General features: G+C 40.7%; 4 protein-coding genes and 1 long non-coding RNA gene across 8 annotated transcripts in view; 2 read left to right on the plus strand and 3 right to left on the minus strand.

The window, feature by feature from the left end:
• gpr45 (G protein-coupled receptor 45) overlaps positions 1 to 11,236 on the minus strand; it is a 43,306-nt gene extending 32,070 nt beyond the window's left edge. For 2 of the 4 annotated variants that reach the window (XM_053878075.1, XM_053878077.1), the window contains exons 1-4: positions 10,925 to 11,236; positions 4,712 to 4,772; positions 4,572 to 4,623; positions 3,761 to 3,808 (exon numbers count right to left, since the gene is read on the minus strand). The gene's annotated coding sequence lies outside the window, so the exon portion shown is untranslated. The remainder of the gene's footprint in view (positions 1 to 3,760; positions 3,809 to 4,571; positions 4,624 to 4,711; positions 4,773 to 10,924) is intronic. The other 2 variants (XM_053878076.1, XM_053878080.1) reach the window with 2 other exon arrangements.
• LOC128766445 (uncharacterized) lies at positions 2,124 to 8,616 on the plus strand. The gene is made up of 2 exons (XR_008415991.1): positions 2,124 to 2,227; positions 8,366 to 8,616. It is a non-coding gene; the product is annotated as an uncharacterized LOC128766445 (long non-coding RNA).
• A 131-nt stretch (positions 11,237 to 11,367) lies between the features above and the next one.
• On the minus strand, positions 11,368 to 18,483 carry tmem182a (transmembrane protein 182a). Its single transcript, XM_053878084.1, has 6 exons — positions 18,163 to 18,483; positions 16,373 to 17,740; positions 13,612 to 13,729; positions 12,879 to 12,977; positions 12,663 to 12,800; positions 11,368 to 11,876 (listed from the first exon to the last, which is right to left on the minus strand). The coding sequence occupies exons 2-6, from the start codon at positions 16,529 to 16,531 to the stop codon at positions 11,650 to 11,652; spliced, it is 741 nt and encodes a 246-aa protein (XP_053734059.1). The 5' UTR covers positions 16,532 to 17,740; positions 18,163 to 18,483; the 3' UTR covers positions 11,368 to 11,649.
• Positions 17,940 to 23,884, plus strand: fastkd1 (FAST kinase domains 1). The gene is made up of 14 exons (XM_053878071.1): positions 17,940 to 18,650; positions 18,719 to 18,787; positions 18,854 to 18,979; positions 20,055 to 20,453; positions 20,519 to 20,629; positions 20,696 to 20,827; positions 20,899 to 21,385; positions 21,746 to 21,860; positions 21,929 to 22,057; positions 22,123 to 22,254; positions 22,380 to 22,493; positions 23,289 to 23,433; positions 23,498 to 23,612; positions 23,679 to 23,884. Exons 1-14 carry the CDS (start codon positions 18,286 to 18,288, stop codon positions 23,769 to 23,771), a joined length of 2,532 nt encoding a protein of 843 aa, XP_053734046.1. The 5' UTR covers positions 17,940 to 18,285; the 3' UTR covers positions 23,772 to 23,884.
• Positions 23,885 to 24,355: 471 nt separating this feature from the next.
• klhl41a (kelch-like family member 41a) lies at positions 24,356 to 27,846 on the minus strand. The gene is made up of 6 exons (XM_053878072.1): positions 26,412 to 27,846; positions 26,196 to 26,353; positions 26,023 to 26,130; positions 25,119 to 25,304; positions 24,612 to 24,758; positions 24,356 to 24,540 (listed from the first exon to the last, which is right to left on the minus strand). Exons 1-6 carry the CDS (start codon positions 27,489 to 27,491, stop codon positions 24,429 to 24,431), a joined length of 1,791 nt encoding a protein of 596 aa, XP_053734047.1. The 5' UTR covers positions 27,492 to 27,846; the 3' UTR covers positions 24,356 to 24,428.
• Between the last annotated feature and the right edge of the window lie 5 nt (positions 27,847 to 27,851).

Genomic DNA, 27,851 nt, shown 5'->3' on the forward strand with positions numbered 1-27,851 from the left:
GTGCACTTACTCCAAATCCACAAAACACACAAGACTCTGTGCGCTTGCTATTCCCTGGAAGAAAACACATCCCCATGTATGTGTAAGTTGAGACAGTGAAAGGGAGCTTGTCAAACAAATCACAAGCGCAACAGTGCACGAGGATGAGTTTGACAGTCCGTGTTAATTGGAACTGATTGCTACAGCACATTAGCAACCATGAGAACGTGAACAAAATTGAATTAGTGAATGAAAACATGAATGTATGAAAGGTCAAACATCTACCGAAACAAGACTGGATGACTCAAACAAACAAGCGCAACTATTATGTTATTTTCAGAACAGCCGTGGAGGTATTTACAACTATTCTGCAATTTATTTGTTAGATAACGTCCTTTGGTTAAGCACCCCGCAACAATATACTGCAGATGACAGATTCATTATAAATAATAAATAATAACTGACTTTACACATCACTCTTTATGTCGTTTGGTGCTTTAGTCATGGATTAATATTGTTCTACTTGTTGATGAGAGACCAATGAATAACCATGAATGAATATCTGCATAAAAGAAGGCTTTATTAATTAATAAATATTTTGTAATTTGCTCTTTTTATGAAATCAAACATATGTAAATCCAAACAGACATGGGTTCTCCATTTTTGTTTATATGTGTAGATGCTATTTTTGTAAATTTCTAGAATTTTAAATATAGTTCAATACAATTGAAGAATATTAAACGATTCAAACAGGTCTAGACTGATTTGTTTTAATTGAAATGCTATCATACATTATGATGGAATGACCACTATGCAACATGTAATAAAGGTATCAAAAGATTATTGAGAATTTAAAAAAAAAACATGCTTATCTGTTTTCAGAATGATTCTTGTTTTTATGTTTAATTTAAAATATATAGTTACAGCTGTTCATTTTTTTACTAAATCATATAATAATAATAATAATAATAATAATAATAATAATAATAATAATAATAATAATAATAATAATTTCTACATTCATGTCTTCATCAATTGCAATTTTGGAACTTAATTATAATTATTTTTTTCTGCATTTTCATGATCAATTACAGCTTAATAGCAGAGGCTGATCATACCATCACATGGTCCACATCATCAGGCTCGACTGGTTACAGTAAAAAAAAACACACATGTTGAGGTACATTACTTATACAGTTACACCTTTGGCAATGCCCTCGTACTGCCTCAGGCTGCATCATGTTTTATTTCATTATGCTCTGCCTCTACATCGGCTCCCTTCTTTCTCACAAATCATGCGACATTTCAACTTTAGATTAATTATTTCAAATGAAATCAAATTTGGAGGTTGAGTATGTAAATGTGAAACATCAGCGCTCGCATCATCACCAGTGTTTGTGCTTGCAGAGATACCAGTATCAGTGATTATTCATGTCTTTCAGAGGATGATTAAATATTCTTTAGCCTCAGAGCAGCGCAGCAAATGAAGCACGGCTGCGTACTAACAGGCCCTGACAGATCTTTTAAATAATGTTTATTTATCACCGGTAACATTTACCAGCCCTCTTCCTCGGCCCTCTGGCTGCCCGCGCGGCTGCCTGCAGCCTCAGCGGTGTCTCTGCGGCTGGCATTTCCTTTCAGTTTGGAAAACTTTGCTCAACTTTTAGGCTCCGCACGTCTTCAACTCATTTAAAAAGTGAAGTAAAACGGGAGAAAACAGTGTACTCCAGGATTCACAATCTTTCACAGTAGACAATAGACCTTTCACCATGCAGCCATTCTTTTTTCATAGAAGCAGGAGAAAAATCATTTCCAAAAGCATATTTAGAAAGTAAAAAACACATTTAGTGAAGTATAAGTGCGATTTAAATTGCTGTTTGAATGAATAAATTAATTCATGAATATATGAACATATTCATTTACCATCTGCATTAAGATACATTATTCACCGCTTCAGCGGCCGGGCTCACAATATCATTATACTTCAATTAATACAAAGTCCACTTTTACAATTGCAAAACCAAAGCGCTACGGTTCCATTTTGAAGAATGTCAGTCCCAGTTGGGGTCAAAGGTAAGAGTTTTGCAAGTTGAAACCCGTATAAAAGCAAACGGCAGCAGCGGAGACCGGACCAGGATGCAGAGATGAAGGTGTCGGAGGGAACCGAAGGCGGCTGTCGGAGCTGAAAGGGGAATTTAAGAGGAAGCTTCTGGTGACTGGGAAGTAGTGCAAGCAACAATTAGACCTGGTAAGGATTCTTCTCTCTAGCTGAAGTAGCTTATTAAGTAGCTTGAGTTGAAGATGCTGTTGCTGGTGTTGTTCTCAAGTCATGCTCCAGTCCTAACAAGCAAACAATTGAATCGGGCATAGCAGTGATAATGCCAAAATCTGTGTTCTCGCTGTCCTGTTCTTGATTTCCTCTAGTTAACCTACCCTCCTGTCATTCCAGCGCATGTTCACCAGGCAACATGGACATCGACAAAACTTCAAAAAACGCTTCCAAAATAATTATTATTATGGCAACAATATTTGTTGTTTTTTGTGTCACTGACTTCTGTTTAAGTTCCAATTACAAGACAAGAAAGTTCTATTGTTTGTGTTTCAAAACTAGAACCACTACTACTGTTACCCTTCTGCTACTTAGCAGCTAGTGGTACATCAGTACCTTCAGCACAAATTGTACTGTTTTACAGATGCTTTGAGAACAACACAGTACAGCAATTGCTGCTCTTACAGCCCTACATATATTACTACTACCGCTACTCCCACTAGTACAGTCCTTAAACAACTACTACTATTACGTCTTACTTACTGTACTTCTAACACTCGTGATGCCACTACAGGACAGAATTTATTACCAAAACAACTATTTTATCAATTATACTTATTCACTGAACTGTGAACTCTGCTTCTACTGTACAGCTTCTACTACAACAATACTTCTTCTGCTGCAATTACACGGATGTAGGCACTACAAAACCAAGAAAATAGTGTCACTATTTTTGTTAGAAATTAAATAAAACATGAGTCAATGAAAAGAAACTCAGACGCGCTGGTATTTTAACGCACAACTCCGTTCATCCGACAGACTATAAAGTACTTGAAAACTGAACACATACAAGTTTACCACACAAACCAACCATATTTGTGAATATTGTTACAGACATCACCTACATTATTGTTACATGAATCTCAGCATTCAGTTCTGGTGCAGTTCAACTGTTAATAATGAGCACTGCGCCGTCTTTGCACTAAATTTAAATTCCTAATACATGATTTTCATAATGAAGTGAAGTTGCATATGAAGCGGCTCTTATGAATACACATGAATAGAGAAACAAAGAGCATTTGAATAGTGGCATTAGAATGGTATGATGTTTTGTCAATTAAATATGGTAAACAGTCTGTTGCGTCTGTTTGCTCCCGAATACATTTGTCCACATAAGAGCAGCAGACGTGACAGCGCCCTCTTGTAGGAAAACATTAATAAACATGTGTAGCATTAAAAAGTGAGGCAGGAGTTTCGCTCCAGCAGCGTGGAACTGCTTGAATACGTGGCCCAAGGTTGAGTTTTGATTTTAAGATGGAGAATATTCCGTGACTAATGACGAGGTTAGTGAGTTCATGAAAGTTATTAGAGCAGATTTAAGCGAACTTTTGATGCTTCGGTTGGTAAATTAGCATGAAGATAATTAAAGTCATAAACTGATGTTTTAAAATGATTACAGTTATTATCCCAGATTTACTGTAACTTTGTTCAACACAATCATAGGGTTCTTACCTTCTCACATATTTCAGTTACCATCAGATGGTCCCACTTCCTTATGCCCTTTAAGAACATACAAAATCAGGTGATCTTTTCACGTCATTCAATCATCACATAAAAGTTAAAATAAATAGTGATGCCATCAATTTTGTATTGAATGCAATTCATATTCACTACTTTATTTTGGATAAAGATTGAAATATGAAGGTTCAGTTGAGATATGTTTTTCAAAACATTAAAACAAATTTTGCTATTTAACTTTTAAATACATTGACGAGAAGATGAATACATGTTGAAAAGTAGGTTCCAATAATACTGATGAAATATATGTTTAATAAATGCGTAACAGAACTACAAATCAAATGCAATGCATCAGTTATTAAGTAAATGAAAAATGAGATGCCACAAATATAAAGCTTTATACATAAATAAATGTTTTTTTACAAAATTGAAAATATGAAGTTGAATTTTGTGCAACAAATGTATCCACAAAACACTTAAAGTTTAATTTAGAAATTGATTATTTTTGTTCAAATTTAAAAACACTAAATCATAATTGAAATATGTGTGTAAATGTTGCCAAAATCATATATTTGTAAAAAGCATTTAATTCAATGATGTCACAGAAGTATTCAAATGCAAAACAGATTTTTAAATGAAAATAGGCAATTAAAATTCTTACTTTATTTATTATACCAAATGTGAAAATCACATACATCAGTAGCATTATTATACTTATTATTAAATGAATATACTGAAATGTGCAGAAGTGAATAAGTAGATACGGTCAACCAGTGGCACAACAAAGACAGAAGTTAAAATACACCTTCTCTGTGAGAGCAGTTATGAGACCGTAATCTGGCACAGTAACAGTAACACTGTAAGATATAAAAATTCACATCTTAAAAAGTGAGAATTATGGAATGACAAACCTGTTAAATGAAAGTCTAAATTAATTATACTCACCTGCTCACATCGGGCGAGAACGGGTGAGCCTGCGCAGCTCTGAGGCCTTGGTGTTATAACACTGCATAACAGATGACATGCAGAGGTAACGATGAATATTCATGACATCATCAGCTGTTACTGCTGCAGCTTTAATTAATAGCTGGAGGGGACACGGCACCCAAATCTTGAGAGCCGGGTGCGGCGGGTGACGGTCAGACGGCTGGACATGATTTGACACAAGTGTTTAGCTGGTAACTTCCAGTCATAGAGAACTATGGATTGCCAGATATAAAGGGATTCGGATTAATACATAAAGACTCTGTTTGGATCTCAGCTTGACTCTTGGTTTCCGACTCAGCAAAGTAGAACTTAAAATCACAACTTCAGGAGACGGGCTGCCAGAAAGTCTTGTCCTGTCGGAATCCTGAGCTTCTCAAGTGTTTCTTTTATGGTGCCCTTGAGCAAGACCGCAACCCTTTGTCTCTTTTCAGCACCGCACATCTAAGAGGGACAAGTAGCTGCAATGTAAAGTATCAATGGCAAGTTTTGCTCAATGGAATTCATTCAGCAACACATAGGATTTCACAGCGGCCATTACATTACGACTACTTGCCAGATATCTGAATCAGTACAGTTTCTAATTCTTATTTAAAGAAGTTAACATCATGATCCGGGCTAATCCAGTCCTGGGCTGGAGCAACACGCTGGTCTCTGATGGAGAAGGTATTAGTCATTTCACATTTCACTGGTAATAAATGAGGATTGGGTCTGTGTCAGTGCTAAAGGTTGATTGAATATCTCCTTAAAGTCATCTGTCATATGACTCCTCTCAAAACCAAGTGATTCAATAATTTATTTTGAAAAGAATCTGCAAAATAAATCTGCTTCATGCTGTCGGAATTTTTTGCTCGGTGATCGATGCAGAGTTGCCTGCCCTGTAAGTGAAGTATTATTGCCAGATTTCTGATTTCACCAGGCCCTTAAACACCTTTTCTGCTGCTTAAAATCTCACCTGGTTGAATGTTTATCTTTTGTAGAAGTCCCTAAATATTACCCAAATACCAAGCAGAACTTCTGTGCACACGAAACTGCAGTGGCACACACACACCCGACCCTCTTCAGAAAACACATTAGAGCAAATGAACGAATGTTTAACTTGAAAAGCACCCAAATCTAAACTCACTTTGCATCGAGGCTCTTTAACAAAAGCCGCTCTCCTTTTTTGACGTATTTGATGATAAAATGCATGTGCCATTAGACGCATATGAATATGCAATCGCACAAAGATGCTTGAAGAGTCGCAATCAACTCCTACACTGTTGCAGTGACAGTTAAAAGAGCTGTTTCGCTCTGAGAGCAGACATTAGCATGCCTTTGAAACAAGAGACCTTGAATAGGAACAAGAGCTTTCCACACACACTTTGGAATGTCATTTATATGCGCAGACCGAGGGTTTTAAAAATGAAAAAGCTCCACTCAGTTCAGGTGGTCAACAGTGAGGCCTCTACTTCAGAACTGAGATAATATACGTGAAAGTTCTGCCTCCTGTTTCCTTCATCAGAATGATTCTGTTTACGGTTTCCCGCTGAGCTTCAATGAAAGTGTTGATTTTGGGACTCTTTGCGCCACTAAGAAGCGCTCCGTGAATTATGCATGCTGATTACATGATGTCGCCCTCTGAATTGTAAATTCTTACAATTATTCAGCCCATTGTCTATTCATTATTGCAGAGCGCAGGGGAAATTATGTAAAAGCCGCTCTAAAGAGGAAAGCAGCGTGTAATATGACTTGCCATATTGTTCATGCAATTCAAATAATTTTGTTGTGCTTTTTTTTAAAGCGGAGAATAAACAGCATTTAAATGAAATCTGACTTGCATGTCACCACAGATTATGATGCGTTTAGAAGATAAGCTATGATAACAATGTGCCACGAGGTAAATGTGCTCAGGCAACAGGCGACTTCTAATTAGCTTAAACCGCCTCCAAGGTGGAAGAGACACACGATCTAAGTTAGCAAGGAGAAAACTTTTAGTGCTCCGCGGCCAGAGAAGGGCAATTTATTGGAAAGGTCACGTGGAAAACCTGGCGTTCCAGCAGCCTTCTGACGATAGATGCTTTTGCCTTGAAAAAATCTGATAGTTTTTCAGTCTTCAGTCCTCTTTATTTTAGTTTACTTTTCCTACAATATAATGATGTCTGCTTCATTATATAGCCATTATTTCACTTACCTGGAATACTTGTATTCATTATTTGTTTCTTTTATGTGAGCATTAATTAAAATTATATTCGTTTGTAAAACATAAATAAATAAATAAGCTGAGACCTCAATTATTTAGAACAAAATGAGTTGTCTCAATTCTTTACTGGTAATTTTAATTAAATGTATTTTAAAAGAAAAAAAAGTAATTTTTGAAAAAGTAATAAAACGTATAAATAATACTATAATATTGAAAATGAAACTGTACAGGGATCAAGAAGAAATCTATGAAATATCTGGAATTCAATGGACCAAAGTAAATAAAAAACACATACAATGGGGCACAGGTTAACCATAGAGAAACAAAAGCATGAATGAAATTGTAAATAAAATAGGGCCTTAAAGAGAATTAATTATAGAAAAAGATAATGACTAGATCCGCGTGTTAATCACATATTATTTTTCTTTCACAGAGATTTTTTTTTCAGTCCATCATTGTGATGTCATAACCAAAAACATCCACGATGAAAGAGTCGAAAAGAGATTGCGCTGCGCAGACTTCACTGCTCCATTTACACCGTGATTCAACTTAAATATGATCGTCCTGGTATCAAAAATTAAGACAGATTAATTAACTGTAAAAGCTCTGATAACTTTGAATAATTTCAAACAAGTCCACTTGCAAAAAAAGGTAGTGATATAATTTCAAATGACTAAAGAGCTGGTGGAAGCTATTAAGCTGAATCTCCAGTAAGTGGGGACTGCTGCTGTCCTTCCTCCTCCTGCTGTGGAAGCGTTGCCCTTTCATCATCCATCTCCACTCATCCCCTATTCTGCTCCTCACCTCGCCTCTGCTGAGCACAGGTATTTGTTTAGGAATCTCTCGGTGGAAATTATACTCCATCTCCGGCGCTCCCTATCAACACACAATTATCATGGGCAATCATGCAGAACAGTGTTGAATTCAGCCGGGACCCCCACTCTGATGACATTACAGGTAGACGCCAACACCTCACACCTCTCTTCCTCTTCTTCCTGCGCTGCTCCCTTTCCTAACACAGATAGACGCATGATTGAACTATTGGTTTTTATTCAACTCAGGGAGGCTGCCAGATAACAAATCTCATTCTTCAGGAACATTTTTACAGACTAACTTGTGACGTTATGAGACTGCGATCTTATCCTTTATACAATGTCATCTGCTGACCTCAGTCAAAAAGCTGTGACCATCTCAAAATGATCCGCATCAGCAGCTTTTAAGAACGATTATATCAAACGCAACTTTGAAAGGTAACATTTCTTTCACTCCTATTGTTCTAGAGCTGTAGAACTTCATTGACAATGTTAGGAGCTGCGTCCATGTCAATGGTAATTCTACACTTGCAAGTCACTGTTCCACCTGATGCTTTTGTGCACTTTGTGTACTTTTGAATATTGCTGTAAAGTGAATTATTATGCTTCATTCCCCTCTAGATTACCAGCACGACTCCATCGGTCTCAGTTTTCTACATCCATGTCTAGCTGAACCTGCTGGGGAATGGAAGTATTGGACAGGCCTGGAAAACCTCTGACACGGTGGCACCAGCATGGCATGTTAGAACTAACAAAACAGGCTTTACACAGCATCGACAATAGCTCTGCCCGAATCTAAACACACTGCAGGTAATGTCCTCATATAAGGTGTTGTCTGATGATTTGCCAATTTACAGTATTATGACTGGATTCATGAAAACAAGATAAAATATTATAAACCAGCAATAATTTTCCATTTAGAAATTTAAAAAAATAAAAAGAAAGAGTTTACTGCTCAAATGCATCATTTGTAGACCAAGACAGTACCTCAGAATTGTTGCTGTGGGTCCATGACTGTATAGTAAACCCACCATAATCAGAGGGCAAATGCACAAAGCGGAGACCATATCTTTGTTTTAGTGTCATTTTTCTATATTCAAAGCCTTAAAAAGTCTCCCAAGTTCACACATCAAGGGGTTTCACCACTATGTGTGTTAGGAACCATCTTCCTGTGGAGCTTAGGTTCAGTGCGATTTAGCAAATACACACCAAAAGACAAAACTCCAGAGCGAGACTGTGATGGCACACATGGTCGTGAACTGGACCAAGATCCAAAAAAGCGGGCTCCGATAGTAAAACCTAGGCCATCCAATGGTGTGCCAAGCACACAATCGAAAAAATGTATTCCAGAAAGGAGTCAGAAGCCCAACCACCTGGGCGCGTCCAATTCCAAAAGGATTCTGGCACAGCGTCTTAGATTAGCTGCAGATAACGCTTAGAGAAACCATTGATTTTTACTGGGGCAAACTCATGCTATACAAGAGTAGAACAAAAAACTCTAACAGTATTTGGTATTCAATTGTGGCGGCTAAAAAAAACTGCCATGTAGAAATGGCCCAAGCCAGACTGCTGGACAACAGAATGGTGGTGCAAAATTAAACACAAGATATTATTATTTATCATGAGTCCAGAGGGTTGCTACTGTGCACTGACCTGAAGCCTGTCTGTTCTTTTATTTCTTGTTGCTAGTGGGATTATGTTGTCCGTATTTTGGTTTTCTACTTTCATTTTTCTCTATAAAGATATGTACCACTTTTCGTCAACATTATTGTCACAACTTAGCCTGCATTGCTGCATTCAAGCTCTCAATAACTAACGCTTAATATCAGAGTCTACGCCACAATGGAAGCGATTGGTCTAGCGGTGTGGCCTCGAGGTTCTGAATCATTGGCAAGTGTGTGGGCAGCCAGTTTCCTCTCTCGGGCTGGTGGGATGGTAATAGCATGTAAAATACTTTTATCATCAGCTGCATGATTGTACAAAGCCCATTTCAGTTGAGCGACAGCCACGTTCCACAGGCACTTGGGGGGTCGTAATTTAAATTGTCTTTCAAGGTCTGATGTCACACCATGAGGAATGAAATGCTCTCACATTGTAATCCAGCCGAGCAGTGGATCACAAAGGTAGGCCACACTGAGAAGCATACAAAAGATGCCAGACAACAACCTTGTGTCTGTAAAAACACACATACTTTGTGCTTACGGTGTGGGTAATTGCACACAATTGAAAAAGGGTGGGTCAGTCTATAGCACGGTTGTTTTACACCTGGTTGCAAACAAGGAAAATGAGCTTCCTGACTCTAAAATGACTGAAGGTTTGTGTTTTAACCTGATACATTGCGTGACATAATCATATGTATAGTTAGACCTGCAGTCAAAATGTTCAGATAAACTGCGCTCAAATCAAAATAAATTGTAGTTAGAGTAAATGAGATGTGACTACTGCTGATCTTATTATCACTAATATATTAGATATCGTACGGTTCTGGTTTGGATCATATTCCTGCAGACTTTAGCAATCTGGAAGTGAGAATCTCCATTTGTGAAGGTGGGATCTCGCAGAATAATCACTGACTTACATTGCTTCACTCAGAAGTATAAAGCAGATGCATTTCCTTATGTATGATTATTAAGATTAGAAAAGGTTCTGAGTTGATAGAGACGCAAGAGAATCAACACCGGAGTCCATTCAGATCCTGATCAAACGCTCCATTCATGAGTGAAATTACCATCCGTCTGTCAGCCGAGGTGTGAACCCTTTCTTCTTCACATCTATCCTCTCAAGTTGTGATTAAATGCACACTGCCACATGGACGGGAGACTGGGATTTTTTCCCTTTTTTTTAAAAGCAGTGTGGCGGGCGACGCCGTCTATAACTGAGAGAATAATGCCCTCTTGAGGTCAAGGCGCAATATGACACTATTTATATGAATTAATTTAATCCACAATGACATAAAAACCGAGTTTAATGACCATAAAGAAAATATTTTTACACAATACACTCAGTGTAAATTGAACAGTCGTTTCGAAAGGAACACGTCTCAGACTCACCATTAAAACACAAAAACATTACTCCAGAAGACGCCCACAAAGAAGTACATTTGCGAGCAAAACTGTGAGAGTAGTTATGAATTACTCGGACAAAAGAAACTTACAACGACTTAAGACGTATCGGACTTACCAGAAACTGAACTGTATCCAAGTGCAGCAAGAGATAAGCAGTGGCACGGCGCGTTAGCTCTTTAGCTTAGCTAAAACACAGGACTTCAAGAACGGTACCTTTACCAGGAAGGCCTTAAACGCAACATTCAACAATGGCCTTTTATCATGACTCACATGGCTGAATATTTAAAAAAGAAAAAACTCTTGGTTAATTTCGTTTTAATGTGTAGTCAATTAAAGGTGCCCTTCCAATGACAAAAATATGTCGAATCAACGCAGAATAAAACGTTGAAAGTGCTCTTTGTGAGCAACATTGGAACAACTCTGACCATAAATTAAATACATTTTTTGGACAATAAAACAGTGACCTCTATTTAACATTAATAACCAATATTAATAACTGGACTGACAAGGCCACGCAATGGAGTCATAGGAGCTTTATTTATTGTTTATTTCCACAGGATTTATGCACAATAATAAAAATAGAACATCATACTCCAAGGCTTCCAGAAATACAGCAGAAACCAGTGATCATGCTCAAGTCCACACTCTACTTTCTCATATCAATAAACCAAAAGATTTTGTCTACATATCCACATTAGATAAAGTGCATATGCTTTATATGTTCACACGCTCGCGTACACGGGTTGTGTTTCTTAAATTCAAAAAGATGTATCTGCATGAAACATTTACATTCATGGGTGAAAGTTAAAACCGTCGACCTACAGTCACTAACAAATGAAATCAGTTGAAGTGGATCTTGACCGTTCGGCCGATGAGCAGAAATAGAAATCCGGCTAAGAGACAGAAGAAGACGCCGATGGGAGCGAACATGAAGGACAGACCGTAGCTGAGGGTCAGCTGGAAATCTGGACACACGGCAGTTCTCTGGTGGTCTATGTAGACCGTCACCACATCCAGGACTTGTATCCAGAGGACGTACATCACCACCACACACAGCAGGAAGAGGCCTGGCGGAGATACAGGAATATTAATGCTCACTTCAACCCAGGGTGGTCAATTAAATTGCCTCAGGGGCAACAATGCAGGCCATGAGGGGCCATCAGGCCAAAGAGGAAGATGAGTCTATGGTTAAACTTCAATTTTATATGAAAGATTGTCAATATAAATCATAAATATTGAAAAATCTTTTTTGAGTGCTGGACTTTTTGTGAACAGAACTACAGGTAAAACATGTAAATACAATATACAGGCACTTTATTATAAGGCCTTTTTCAAAATGTGTAAAATTCATTTTGAGGGTCAAGAAATACAGTTAAATTTGCATTTAATCCAACAGTATAGGTCATTAGTTGCAGCAATCTGGAAGAACACAGGCAGAATGGAAGAAAGAAAACAAACATAAAGACTAACTATGGATGCATGATGAGTAATGGATGATGAAATATCAGAATAAGGGACACATAAATACAGGCAAATGGCAACATGTGTCCTCCAGGCCATACTTTGCCCACATCTGCTTTAGTCTGTTGACGACAATAGGGTGGAATGACAAAGGAAATAAAGCAGAAACAGCACGAAACTTATGAAAACGATGTATAAATATTTGCTCAAATATGGTGAAAATAATGGGGGAGGGGAGTGTCTGGAGTAATTATGGTAAATCAATGCACAGAAATAAATATATACTGTAAGAATAGACAAATAGGAACTTAAATATATATATGTTTTTATTATTATTTATTTATTTTACCCTGGAGGCGAGTGTCAATTGTATGTCTACATGAGAGCCTCACCAGAAACCAGGAAGAGTCCACCTCCGGCTTTGTACAAGCAGTGGCTGGCGAACGGAGCGGCACAGATGATGGTGAATCCAGCCAGAACCACGGCCGCCACACTCAGGAGCATGAAGACGCTCCAGAAGCCTCTGTAGACTGAATATATTAGATGTTAGTGACTGGAAATCTGTCATCGATCGGGATGTTATTTAATGCAATAGAAGTCAGACTTACTGATGGCAGAGTCATACTGGGTGGCGTTGTGGGTCTGCTGGGACACGGGGAAGGGGAACAGGTAGGAGTGCATGCAGACTTTGGAGTGAGGTTGATTTGCTGTGGAGAGAAATTCATCTGAATCTTGATGATCTTGATAAAATGTTTGTCATGTCAAGAGCAATGAATTAAACGCTGAATATTTGTCACCATACAAAATTGTGTTGTCTTTGTATACAATATGTAGAATAGCTTATTTACTTTCATGCACACAGGCAGACCTCAATATTCGATTGTTCTTAAATGATAGTTTGTTCTAAATGTGACTCACAGGAGAGAAGAAAAAGCAAGTAAAATTTTCCAATGATATCATGGACCCAATTAGAGCAAAGCACTGTGTTTCATTCATCTTGATATAAACGTTGTGATATTTACAACTTAGAATTCCTATTAATATTCCTCACAAGGTCTGAGGGCCGCTGCAGGCTATACAATAAGTTCAACTTTCACTGTGACTAAATCACAAACCAGACAGCAACCAGCTGACCGAGGGCCACAATAACATCACATGTCCGGGCCTGGAAGCAGTCACATGAGGGTGATTTTAGCACCAAGCTGTCACTTGTTCAATAAGCGAGGCTGCTGCGAATCAAGGCGACAGCAGAGGCATGATGTTTTCAAGGCAACCTCATTTGATGCTGTAAAGTGTGTCTGCGTCATCACGTTGCTTTGTGTCACGAATACATTCACTTACTGAACCAGAGATTCCAAAGCAAGTTGTTGTCTGCCTGGTTGCCTCCGAAAGAACATCGCCAGAAGAATCCTTCATGGTACAGAGTGATGTCTCTGTTTTGGTTCACCAGTTTGTCATTCTGGGGAGAAAAAAACAAAAAACAAATCAATAGTGATTTATCAGTATTAAGGGTTTAAACAATGCTACTTTGTGCACACAAAAAGTAGTTGAGTATTAATTGAACGGATGACTGAAGTTATTGTTTGATGTTTGGTAGGTATATATTATTATGATTATTTTTTTAAAGCCTTTCATTGGAATAAAAATAAAAATAAATCAGTTTCAGTGAAAAGGGAAATCAATGTTGTTGTTTTCGTCAATCTAATAAAAAAAGATATCATATATTTATTAAAGATATTCAGAAAAAAATCTATCACCAATGAGTAATTTAGGTGAGGCATTAACATAATAGTAATTAAAAAAAAGACGCGCATAAGCAATTGATTGAATTGAATTTCGAAATGGACAAGTGTGAAGAAAGGAAGAAACGCATGCTTAGGCAGCTTCTAACATTCTGGAGAACTTGTGAAGCAGGTGGTCAGTTTGTCGCCAACATGGCAAACAGCATTTGTCAAATTGGGGTCAAAGGTTCTGAGGTTCAAGCCCCTTGAAACCAGAAATAGTTTAATGTCATGCATAAGAGAGAGAACTGACAATGCACAATGATCTTTTTCGCGTGACTTCACACATACTTGTGAGACACGTAATTGTCTTCAGACTGGAGGCCTTACTGATGGAACTCACATGAGCAATATGGTTGTTCAATGCTAGCATCAGTGTTCACATGTCTGAAAGGAACATAACCCGAGGCCTGAGGATCATGTCCTCTTTCATTCAGGTGAAAAGGTTAAATTTATCTTCAAATCATGCCACAGGTGAAGGAATTTTGGCCTCAGACTTTTCATCGTGGTGGCATTTATGGTCAAGTTAGCCAACAGCAACTAGCGACAAAAGCTGCCTGGTTGGATCAGCAGATGAAAAAAGAAGGTCTGATCTGTTATATTTGTTTGGGTTGCTCAGACGCTTTTTGCATTCATGAATGGGTGACTTTTGAAGGTAAGCAGAAGCATGTATTCAAGTAAACCTCCAATGGACATTTAAAAATATCCCTCGTAAATAACTCCACAGCGGATCCTGGCGCATTTAGAATGTACTGTAAATATCTGCTAGTGGGACTTTGCTGTTGCTGTTTTGATATCGTATCTCAATCCCGACATGAGTGCCCACTATAGAAGGCTAAGTATGTTCTAGTTGGTGATATCTGAGAAGAGACCATACCACCGGGACGACTGGTATTTGGCTGCTGCTCGCCAGTCACTCACACGCTACATTAACTCCTCTGTAGGTGCTAAAGTGAGCTCTGGAAATGCGGAGAAATTACACAAACAGGTGGAATTTATTTGAACTGCAGATTTATTTTAATTAGTTAAATGAACCAATTTTGTGTTCTGCGCATTTGTAAATAAAGAGGGATACAAATGTAGATGTTGACGCAACATTTTATGCTGTCTCAATATTAATATTAAGCTGACTCAATATTAAGCTGTAAAGGTCTTGATTCAGTCAACACATTTTGCTTTGGAATATATAGGTTTGCCTTGTTTTTAAAGTCCTTCAAGATTTGCTTTTAAAAAATCTCGTACAGCCCCCCTACTCACACCTATTCTATATCACGTCCATCCATCCTCTTCTTCTTCTGCCCAGTACTTTGGTTACTCCAAAGTTACATTGGTAACACTCCAACATGTTCCCTGTTTGCAGTTCGACCAATATTTTTAAATAATGGCTATCATCAATTTCAAGCGCCCAAAATGTCAAGGCCCCAACCTCACGTCGTGGACTTGCTCATCAGTAAGTGTTGTTCTGACTTTTTTCAAAGTCTGTAAGGTTAGTAAGTGTTGGCTTTTAAAGGGTTTCAATTGTTGTTTTGAGAATGAACATGTCTTGGTCTCAGCTCAAGACTGAGTCCTGACTCACTTTCACACCTCTGTCATTTGAACAAGGTCTCTCAGAGAATCCTCACAGTCTGGGTCTGTCTTTATTTTCAATCCCAAGTTTCAACTATGAGAATGTTTTGGTCTCCTATCTACTGTACTCCGGGCCCTTCACCCTGGAAGTGTTTTACGCTCCATTTACAGCCGTTGGTGTGGAGAATGTGGAAAGTTTGTAGGCCAAAAAGTCCTGCTCTTGACCCTTTAATGCTGCTTGTTCTTTGCCTTGTTTTGGTCGCATGCCATGGACATAGTTGGTTTGGTTTTCATCTGCCCTCAAGCCATACACATTTAGTTTAAGACATGTATGAAAACATAGTCCGGACATGTTATACTGGTGGACGTATTGATAAACAGAAAGGTCTGGAACATGTTGGTTCTGCAGTAGACTTATAGGGATCTCCAGCTGCAAACATCTTCTTGACAGAACCTGATCACCCAAAATTGGACATGTGACGTGTCCATTTAAATTCACTCTGAAACAACACATGAAACTAACCCTACGATGGTCTTGTCTTGGTCACAAGTTAATAAGATCTGGTCTTGTATGAAACCCAGCCACAAGAAGTCAAGGCCCAACACCTCTTTGTTTTGATTTAATCACCAGCTTGAAAACGTCTGGGGGCATCTTCAACACTTCTTGGGTGTCGTTTTAACTGTACAGTATCTCCGTTCCCTCAATTCTTTGGTCTTTGTAGGTGAATAAAGACAGTATCTCTGACATCACTCACCTCTGATGCCACACCAACTAGGTCAGTCGTTTCGTCAGGATTTGGATAGCACCCCTCAGAGGCCAGCAGCCAGTAGTCGGTTCCAAAAGACAAGAGGATGAAAACTGCTGCCAACGCACCAAAGAGCCCGGCAAAGAACAGTGCCACGCTGAGCTTCATGGTCCAAGAGTGAACGCTGCCTCAAACTCTCTCAAACAAAGTCTGATTTTCTGCTCCAACTGCAGCAGACTCATGTGACACTCTGAGTCACTCCTACTGCTCACAAGTAAATCCACAAGTGACTTCTGACTGAAGAGCTCCCTGTATCGTCTGTGTGTGTGTGTTGTGGGAGGACAAAGTTGTACACATGACTCCTCTGGACCGTGCTGGGGTCCGCGGCCAGCCACCCTCTGGGCTATTTTTGGGATTTGATAGAGAGTGTCTGTTCAACCCCCTCCGTGATTCCACTTGAGTCCACGGTGCGGCTGCAGGAGTGGAGGGGATGTGAGCAGAAATAACCAGCAGCAACTGGACACCCACAGTTCACGTGGGAATGTGAGGGTGGGGTGGTCGTGATGGGACGGATCACTGTGTGCTGAAGTGTCCAAACACACTTGAACAAAGACAGACAGCTGCCGCTTCCTCTAAACAGTTGAGTTCCTGATCAAAGACTAATAATCATCGGATCACACACACTGTCTCATCCTTTCATCATTGAAAACTTGTTGTCGACAGGGTCTCTGTCCAACATTTGGACACACCCTGGGCATGTCACTATTCTTTCAACACAGACACGCCCAACATTTGCATCTAGACTTGAGCTGAGTTTGTGTTTATGGTGTCCTAATGACAGTGATAATCACATTGCATTTAAATTTATAAAGATAAAGGAAAGCTATTATATAAAGTTATTGACAGAAAATCAGGATCAAATTATACAAGAAATGATTCTTTTTTTTATAGCAGTTGAGTGTTGACTCTCAACGAAAAAGGGGAATAACAATGATCATTCTTTCTTGAAATTAGCCATTTGGTTGATAACAATAAACAGCTTGATAAATATTAATCTTGTGTTTTGAAAACAAGGCAGACCTCAAGAGGAAAGCTCAAGTTTATTAGCAACCCAAAGGTGAATGTAACAGAAGAGCTAAATGTAGTCACTGGCCAATTCACACAGTGGTGTCTCTCTCTGTCCCTGTGTGTGTTGTTGTATTAAGGTAAATTGTCAGGCCATGGGAAGCTTTTAGCTTCAGCTGTAAAAGCCTTTTGATCTTGCACTATCCACCAACCATATTAACCATTCAGAGGTTAAATGGTGACTCTGAAGTGGTTGACCTGTCTCCTGCCTCTTGACCCCAGTCGCTCGTCTTGGTACCAGCTTCATGCGACCTTGAAAAAAACACGTCATTATTATCAGTTATCATTCGAAAGACAGTTCGAGTGACAACAACAGTCGTAACATTTCCGACGTAATTCGATTTTAAAACACAAAACGAGAAAACAAAGTAATGGGCGAAGTGTTAGGTTTTTGCCTGCAAGTCATAACTCAGGGAACACATTCCAACCGTTATGTCACTGGCTACGGAAGTGTCAGGTTGTAGCACGTTAGCTGTTCATGACTTTGTTTGGGCGTTTCAACGAGTTTTTGAGCTTAAACCGCTAACGCTAGAGCTTTATTTGTTACTTGTGCTAAAATGTATGGGTAGAATTAAATGAATTTCATTGACGTGGATTTGGACTTAAATGATCAGACCCACGTGAACGTTTTGACACTCGATGGGGAAAGCGTGCGTGTGCATGATGACACTTACCCGGTGAGTGAACCGGTGGTTTTTATCAGTGTTTCTTTATCAACGCAATGAGGCAGACCGGGCTTGGGGTGTGATCCGGTGCGGCGATAGTAAAGAAGACATCATGAAGACAAGTTCATACACATGTTGAACCCCAGGTCCAGAGACATGTTTCGACTCCGAGTCAGGCTCAGCTCCTCTTGCCTCCGGAGACTCCTCCATCAGGGCACCGCTACCTGTGACCCAGTCCTGGACCAGATCAAGCTCTGCTCTGTTGAGGACACTTTGTTCGACGTGGTGGGGAAAAACAAAGCCAAGCTGACCGTGGACCACGTCAGCTTTGCTGTGAAGATGCTGTGGAAGTACCAGAAGGAGAGACCGGAACTGCTGAGAACTCAGGATCTGCTGAAGGATCACCCACAGTTCCTCACCCTCCGAGTTCTGGCAGAAAACAAGATAACCCTAATGGACGACATCACGCTGGTCGACACGCTGTACAGTTTCCTCAGGTACCTCATCCTACGCCTGCGGACATGCTCATGCGACACAGTCCTGTGAATCGCCTTTTCTTATTCAGGCTCAATGTGGAACCACACGACTCCCTCATCCAGCAGTTGGTGTCAGAAGCATGGAGAAGGCTGGACAGGTACCTTGATATTAGATAGGACTTTTTTTTTCCGTAAGTTGATTTTACTGTTGTTCTCTTTCGCAGCCTTCCAATGTCGGCCCTGTCCAAGTTTTCCAACTGCCTGAGTGATCAGCATCTCCAGCTCAGCCCCCTGATGGGGCAGATTGTGGATATTGTGGACCAGAGGTTGTCATCTATTGATGATGCCAGGTCAGTCTGGACAAATATAGTGTGACACGCTGATATTACACCTGCTAGTTACACCTTTTCTGGCATATGCAGTGGAACTTGGAAATAGAAGATCTCGATACCTTTTTTATTTTTTTTTAAAGTGCATCAAACTTGTCGAAAGACAAATATTGTGTGATATGTGATGTGTAGATTTAACACCTATATACCTAGTATGAAATGATTTCTAATTTTATTCATTCAAAATTACTGTTTGTGTTTGTTCCCCATACATTTGTGTTCCATTATGAATATTTATACTTACTTTTTATTCCTTTTTACCTCCATGTAACATTTTTTACTCTTTAGTTTATGTATTATTATTTGTAATTTTTGGTGTAACTCCTTATGTTATGCTCGTTTTCACTCCACATTTTATTTCCCCTGTAAGTTTCGTCCTTTGAGCCTCTATAATTCAAAGACTATTGATCGTTTTTTAATGTATCGACTTTTTATACCTTGAGCAGATGAAGTTGCTGTTGCAGTTTTCTCTCTGACCACTAGGGGCCACACCAGCTTCCTTTTTCTTGCAAATAGAAAAATAACGGTATTTTTTTTTACATCAAAAGATATTTATTTTAGTTGTAATCAAAACTTAACTTTAAGACATCACGTATTTGGTCTTATTATTATATGGTGTTTAGGTGTAAAGCAATGTTCGTACAGTTTCATGTTTCTGCTACAGAGCCTAAACAGGAAACGAAACCGTAGTGATCAAAATAAAACAAAAATAAATAATATGTATAAAATAATGGCATACAACAGTGACATCAAAATACAAATAAATGTTGATTTTTGACTGTTTTTATAATGTCAGTAGCAATTAAATATTAATAATTAAAAGCTTAAAATTCAATAGTTGAATAATGAGAAATTTGCACCAAACAACCATCAGCTTTGAATCTTTTTTACATTAAGTTTATTGATTTTACAACAGTGTCACATAATGAGATTTTTTTTTATTAAAAATCAAACGATGCTCCACCATCTGGAAAACTCTTGAAAGTTTTATGAAGTTTTGGTAATAAGATTCATGATACATATTTTGTTCTCGCAGGATTCTCACCACCCTGTCCGTCAGCATCTGCTCGTTGGTGTCCCCCCGCCTTCGTGATGCCCTGATCGACCGGGCGGACCTCCTCCTGGACACCATGGAGCCCACCAACAACAACAGCGCTCGCAGAATCGTTCAGTTCCTGCGCAACATGAAGTGCAGCCACCGGCCGCTGCTGGAGAAGTGCAACCGTGTGCTTTTGAGCAACATTGACAAGCTAAATGCAGAGAACCTGGGAATCTTTCTGGGTCTCTATCAGGCCCTGCAGTTCAACAACTACGACCTGACACTGGCTGCCAAAAAACGGCTCTTGGAGCTGATGGACTGCAGCACGGATCCCATCTCCTTCACTAGGCTGTTTGTTGCCCTGGCACCTATGGCCAGTGCTGAGACCAGAGAACAGTAGGTGTCACTAGAAGTCCTCCACGAATCATAATTCTAGCTTCTGATGGCTGCCTTGACTGCAGGTTGGAGAACACTGCTATTCTTCTGGCGGAGGACTTCAATGGCCAGCAGGCCTTGATTATACTAGAGATGCTTGAAGATACCAAAAGCAGGAACTTAAGTTTAATTCACAGGTAAGTTTCAGTCATGGCCACCAAGTTCTTCTGGTTTGAATATCACCAGTAATTGTATTTTTTTAGGATTGTTTCCGTAATCCGGAGGAACCTTCATGTCTACAGAGCAGTGGATGTCGCCAGAATCACTCAAACTCTTCTATATTTGCAATACCAGAACCCTGAACTCCTCAGAGAACTGAGAACTATTTTACTCAAGTGAGTGACAAGTGAAGAAAGTCTGTTGTTTTTTCTGCTGTTTGTTTGAGCTGGAGCGTCTTCTGTCGCAGCTACTTACAGCGCAGCATCTTCCCAGGCGAGGTGACCATGCTGACCCGTGTCATCTCCACGCTGCCCCCCGCCCGCCTTGAGGATGTCGTCACCTTGAGGGTGGACGCCGTGGTGGCCCAGTGCAATTTGAGGGAACTCAGTATTTTGTCTCTGGCCGTGGCAAAGTGGGTGCGCAGCGACTCATCGTACTACCACAGCAACCACAGCAAGTACGTGCGCATGATGCAGACGCTGAACAGCTGCGGACACGAGCGCCTGCAAGCGGCCGATAACCTGGACTTGTTCCTGGAAGAGTTGAGGTTTGTTTCTGGGGAATGGTTTGAGGAGATGATGCTGGAGGAGACCATTGATACCCTGCTGAGGATGAAGGACCAGATCAACTGGAAGAATCTGGGCGATTTGGGAGTCTTCATATCCAAGAGCAAATATCTATGTCCTCCACTGATGGATCACATGGCCAGTGTCGCTGTGAAAGACATCGAGAAGGTGAGCTCCAGAATGGGATAAATTCACAACTGGTTCACCAACAAATCTTTACACTTGACCCTTAAAATGGCAGTTAGTGCACATGCCATTTGTATTGTTTTAGTTTTTGTGTCCAAAAAACGTATTTTAAAATTGCTTCTTTTTCAGCAAATCCCATGTCCTCTTTCCATCCGTACATTTGCATGAACCTCCTTACCTTCACTCTGTTGCCCTCATGCTAATGCCATGCGGTATCCCTGTCCTCATACATGTCCGGCGCAACCCTCACATTCTTCTCTGATGCTCTAGACCACCTCATACAGTTCACCTTCTTTTTGACTGAACTAGCTTGTTTTAAGAATATATTGTGTCTTGATACAGATCGACCCTTGGTCTGTCTACGTTGTCCTGCTCCCATTCTCTGTCCTGAATTACTTTCCTGTTGGAGCAGAGGAGCTGTACGATGTTTGCATTCAGAGATTCACTCCCCACATGAGTAAGAGAATCGTCCATCTGATCAGTCGGCGCCAATTCTTGATATGAATTCCCACCTCTCTTGTCTAGGCTTTTTTGCCCCGCATCTGCTGGTTCTCCTGGGCTACTCGCTTGCTCTGGCCGACAGTTTCCCAGAGGAGCTCATCAAAGAAATCTTCAGCATCGATTTCCTCAGGAAGCTCGACGCCCAGATTGAAAGTAATGCAGCCACGATGATGGCCTGACCTCTGATCAGTGCTGATGCTGTTGTCGTGTCGTCGCAGCTCTTCCTCATGTGCTGAAGATCCGCACCCGCATGCGCCTCATGGAGCTCAACCGCGCGGTGTGTCTGGAGTGTCCTGAATATCAAGTCCCCTGGTTTCATGAGGAGTACTGCCAAAACTTGCAACGAAAAGGTACTGACTTAGTTTTTTTCCGTTATGCCTATCAATCAATTTAGAAACACACACTCTACATACAGTAGTGTCACCCCTGAGGGCACCAGGACCACTTTGTCTGAAGGTCTTGTCTTGTTCTACAGCGAATGGCTCCATCACATCGGTCCAGCAGCAAATCCACAAAATGCTAGCAGAGGTGCTGGGCCACATCGACTGTGTCCAAGTTGCGACGGTCACGCCGTATTTTTACTCTCTGGGTGAGTGGATCAGTGAAGTGACCAGTGTACTGCCTCTCTTCTACCTGCCTCTCTTTCGGGTTCAGTCTTACAAGTTTGCAGCACTCAAGTCCAGTACTGTATTTCCCATACTTCTAATAAGGTTTCTTTCTGTGAGATACCAGAGGACACTCACTGTGAGTGAGTCAGAGTCTGGACATTGAAATGTAGTGGTGATGGCATCCATGTAAGGCAAGGCCACATCAGTCATGTGTCACATGATCACTCCCTCACCCGCCACACCATACAGCTGGGGCGACCAATATATTTTCTCAGTTGCCTCATGAAAACCAGAGATTAAAACAATATTTTCAATGAACAAATGATGTGTCATGAATTAAATAGGAAGTAAATGTATGCTGTAATTTGCAAATATAATGTATAGCTCATCAAGATTTGGTTTTCGAAGTAAGGAAAAATTTAAATATTTTAAAATGTGCGTTATACGCACATTTTATATAATGATATAATCTAATATTATTGCAGGGAAACTGCATTAGTTTGGAGAAAAAACAAAACATTTTCTGCATTATTTATGTAGAAGGGGAAATTTTAAAATGTTGAAAATTTAAATTAAATACAAACTGTAGAAACATGAATTTAAAAAATAATGTGGAAAAGTCAGTGTAACATTTTTTTAAAACGATGTTGAACATCAAAGTGACATTCATAGTCACTTGAGCAATTTATTTTATTAATATCTATAATTCGACAATGGTGTAATGATGAGTCCCTCGCTGCGTGTTTGGGACTGACTTCACAGTGTGGTTTCCTCAGATTTTGAATGCATACTTGACAAGAACCTGCAGCCCCTGCCTTACAAGAAGCTCAGCACGCTGCACGTCTCAGACGGAGGAAAGATTCAGTGGGGCAGCAGCTCCCTGGAAAGTGCCACGCTTGAGCTGCCGCCTGGAGCGCAGAGGTGAGACGATCTGCTCTGATTCTTCATCTGAAACGTGTGGCTGACACATGTTCTCTTCGTCCAGGGTGGCCATAGACTTCATGGATTCCAGGTCCTTCTGTAAGAACTCCCATCACATCAAAGGAGATGCTCTGATGAGGAGACGGCACCTGGAGATTCTGGGATACCGGGTTGTTCAGGTGAGTTTTGTGGAGTTAGAATACTGTAAAAATCTAAGCTTCATTGACACGTGTTCTCCTCCACAGATCCCTCACTTTGAGTGGAACTCCATGGAACTCTCCACTAAGGAAGCGTGGGAAGATTATTTGAAAAAGAAAATCTTTCTACAGACTGTCTGAATATTTATGGAAGGAAAATGACTTGAACTGAAGTTTGTAATAAGTTTGGGGTTTGACTTGAACCTACCTCACTCATGTTGATGGACTCCTGCTTTTGTAGACTAATATTTTAATTAAAGCTTGTTTCTCTATTTGTTTTGCAGATCTTATGATTTCCAGCAAAGGAAAGCATTAGTCTCTACTAAAAGTTAATAAACAAGACAACAATTGAACACATTCCTCAAAACGGCATTTTTATCTGATGTTTTTAACGCCTGTAATTCTTCGAAAGTCTCGGAACATTCTGCATATGACCGCCACAATGTCGTCATAAAACGTCAGTCATTTTGCAGTGTCAACACTAGATGGCGCTCTCCAAACCAGAAAAATTAACCTTTGACGGACTATCACGTTCTCATTCAATTTTGTTGTAATATTTGTTATGAAAATGATTGTTTTTAAACTAATTAGGAAATTGTGTTTCTCTAATTTCATAAACAATTCGAGAGATTATATTATTAGCAACAAAAATAGCACACTTTTGGGAGAAAACAGATTTATGACATATATAGATATATTGATGGATTAAGGTGTGTTCCACAAAAAAATGTTTACAGAAAACACAAATACTGCTGAAATATACATTCAACAGAATGAATGTCAGTAAAAATGATGTGATCACAATCTGGGCATCTTGGCTGCGTTGAGGCGCATGGATGCACACGAGGCTCCAGCTGCATATCTCATCTCTCGGATCATCCCCGTCCACTGCTTCTTCTCTTCGTCATACCTGCGACAGTGACAGCAGCAGATAAACCCGGGTCCTATGGGTTTAAAGATGAAGAAGGACGTGTCACATACTGCCAGATGTCGATGACCTCTCTGGGAGAGCACTCTTTGTTCTCGTCCTCCACCATGGCGAAGCCCCCGATGGAGTAGAGCAGCCCTCCACTGCTCACCAGGTTGACTGAGCTTCTCTCCTGAGGCAGCTCTGGGAATGGTGACCACCTGCAACACCAAGCCAGGATGCTGTAACTCATGTTGGCATTAATTCAACTGGAGGAGGAAACCTCACAGAGTGCTCCCAGAAAGACATTTTACTGAAGCTCAGGATTCTCAACTGCCCAATCATGGAGAGCTGGGCAGCTAATGTTGTGATCGCATACACCAATTAATAATAGTGTATGAAGCATGATTTTATTATGTACATAATAAATGATGTACCAAAGTAATAGAGAAAATGTAAGGCAGAATATAAAAACAAAGTGAGGATTTTGCGAGATGCTTTCATTTTTGTGTTAAGCCTTATGTTCCACTCAGTCACCTCCTCTGTTTTTCTTCAACAAAACAAAGAATGACATGACATACTTGTTGGTTGAGAAGTCATAGGCCTCGCAGGACGCCGTCAGGCCTTCCTCATTGACCCCTCCTCCCACAATGATCTTCCCTTTGTGGATCGTTGCTCCGAACATAGACCTGGGCGTTTTCATGGAAGCCACCTCCTTCCACTCCGACCTCTTGTGATTGTACGTGAACATCTTGTTGGTGGCCTTACTGGATGTGGAGGACAAAATGCTGTCAAATTTCAGTGTGAGTCGGTGTATACAACTCCACGATGTCTACTTGACATTACACAGTAACAAGTTCCCTGTGACTCACCTAGCTTGATGCATGTTGAAAATCGATCATTCACCCGTGACGTTTATTTCACTAAGGTTCTCTGGTAAATGTTGATATAACAAAAACTGAGAGACAGTTCTTCACAATTCATAAAAAAAATGAAATGCTTTGACAAGCTAATTGATTAGCACAGTTGAGCTAAATGCTGACAACAGCCCTTGTTGTTTATTTATTTATTAGTTACTTCTATTATTATTGTTTATTTTTATTCATTTATTTTATTTATTTATGTATTTATTTTTCCTAGTTGGTGGGATCCTCACTGACCTCGGTAATAAAGCTGATATCGGATTCTAAAATGTTTTAAAGTCGTTCAAATGCACAGTTTTGTTTGTGTGCTAGCACTGTCTAACTTAGTCTTCTGTTTATGTAATTTGTTCATTCAGTCTTTATTTCATTTTATTTTTTAGCCGTGAAGCTAACAGCTAAAGGTTTATGCGACAAATTTCATACCTCGAAATGGCGCAGTTTCAACTTATTATCCTGATTGTCTGCACTGACTTTGAAGTGCTTGTCACACTAGATAATTCCAACTCTTCACCCCCCCCCAAAAAAGAGCTATTCCTATTTACATCATCCATATGTTACTGACTTTTCATCTGTCTTCCCGCCAATGCAATACATCAGCCCGTTCTCCGACACGACACAGTGACCGTGGATTTTCAGCGGCAGCTTCTTTGTTTCTGACCACTTCATTTTCCTGAAACAGTACAGAAGGGAAAGTGAAAAATAGACCGGAGGCTTGACAGACTCTACTGAACTCACTCGGAGTCATAGCACAGGACGGTGTCGTGGGACTCGTCCGACTGCAGGTCTTTTCCTGCGACAGCGAAGATCAGATTGTTGAACTCTCCCATGGCGAACAGGCACCTGGGGGAAGGCATGGGGGGCAGAGCCCTCCACTCGGACGCCAGACTGTCCAGCTGGAAGATAGGAAAGATTAGATCGCAACTTCACAACATCATTTTGTCATTATCATACCTGGTAGAAGTAGCACTGCAGCGGGTTTTCCTTCTCCTCCTCGTCGACAAAGAGCCCACCCAGCACGTACAGGTTGTTGCTCTTGGACACCATGCTCACATGGTTTCTGGGGACCTGCTCAGACATGGCCACCAGGAAACACTCGTTCTCTGCTCCGTCATAGGCCACCGCGGCGTTGTCGCTGATCATCACGACCATGTCTTTAGCGTACATGCCCAGTCGACGGGTGTCGTTCAGGACTCCGGGCAGCTTTCCCTCGCCGCCCTCTTGATCCTCCTTCTTCTTCTCAGGCAGCTTCCCAGCGAACGCGTCCTTGACCAGCTTCAACTTTTTAACAGCTTCTGGATCCGCCTTAACCACATCATCCTTCTCCACCTTCTCCTTGAAGTATTTCTCCGGGAGGAGACGGAAGCGTATGCACTCAAAGGCCTCCCCGAGAGACTTCAGCCGCTTCTGCTTGTCTTTCTTGATCCACCTCATAAGACTTTCAAACACGACCTCTTCCTTTTCCACGTTCAGCGCGTCCGCCCCGATGATGGCGAAGAGTTCGTGCGGCTCCAGCTCCAGGAACTCCGGATCTTTAGCAACCATCTCAAAGCGATCTGCAATGTAATCTCTGGCTGCCATGGCCAGTCGGGGACAGTTGATCACCAGTCCCAGCCTGTAGATGCCCAGGCAGGTCCTCATCGACAGAGTCTTCTGGAGGAAGTTCACACAGACGGTGAACACGGATGGAATCTGGAAGCGACTGGCAACTGCCATGATGTCCTGAACATTACCATCATTGATGTCGATCTCAGCCGAGTACATATAGTCCACAACACGGCTCATCACTTCAGGGTCAACGTCCTCCAGCACCACCTCCCTCAGGTCCACTTCCGCGCCATCATCTGAGAAGTAAATCTCCCGAAAATAAGGACTGCACGCTGCCAAGATCAGCCGATGACAGGGGATGCTCCGGTCCCCAACTTTAAGAACACAGTCAATCAGCTTGTTCTCGTCCAGGAGTTCTTTAAGTCCGTCCTGGAGCAAAGTGCTCTGAAAGAGGCGCAGGTCTTCCTTCAGACTTTGACGATCCATTCTTGAGTCCAACGGTGATGAGACCAGGGGAACTATGGCCACTGTCGCCGGAAAATACTTCAGTATATCTGTGCCCCTCTAAATATAGCCAAGCAGCCCGACCACGAAGAATTCAGGTGGGCCAAATCAGAGCTCACACAGCTGTCATAAAGAAGAGCAGAGGCTGGTCACCAGACTGTTGCTGGACATCCACGTATTCAACGTTTCCATCTAGTATTAACACGACAACTACTTTCATATTTTACTACAAGAGCCTGTGTATGAAGTGAGTCATCAAGCAGAAATAGCACTGACCCCTTCCCTTCTGGTGTTGATGCCAGACGCTCTGCAGGGAAAACCACTTCACTAGTCACTGAACAG

The sequence above is a fragment of the Synchiropus splendidus genome, chromosome 10, assembly GCF_027744825.2.
Source record: "Synchiropus splendidus isolate RoL2022-P1 chromosome 10, RoL_Sspl_1.0, whole genome shotgun sequence".
Taxonomy (NCBI): Eukaryota; Metazoa; Chordata; class Actinopteri; order Syngnathiformes; family Callionymidae; genus Synchiropus; species Synchiropus splendidus.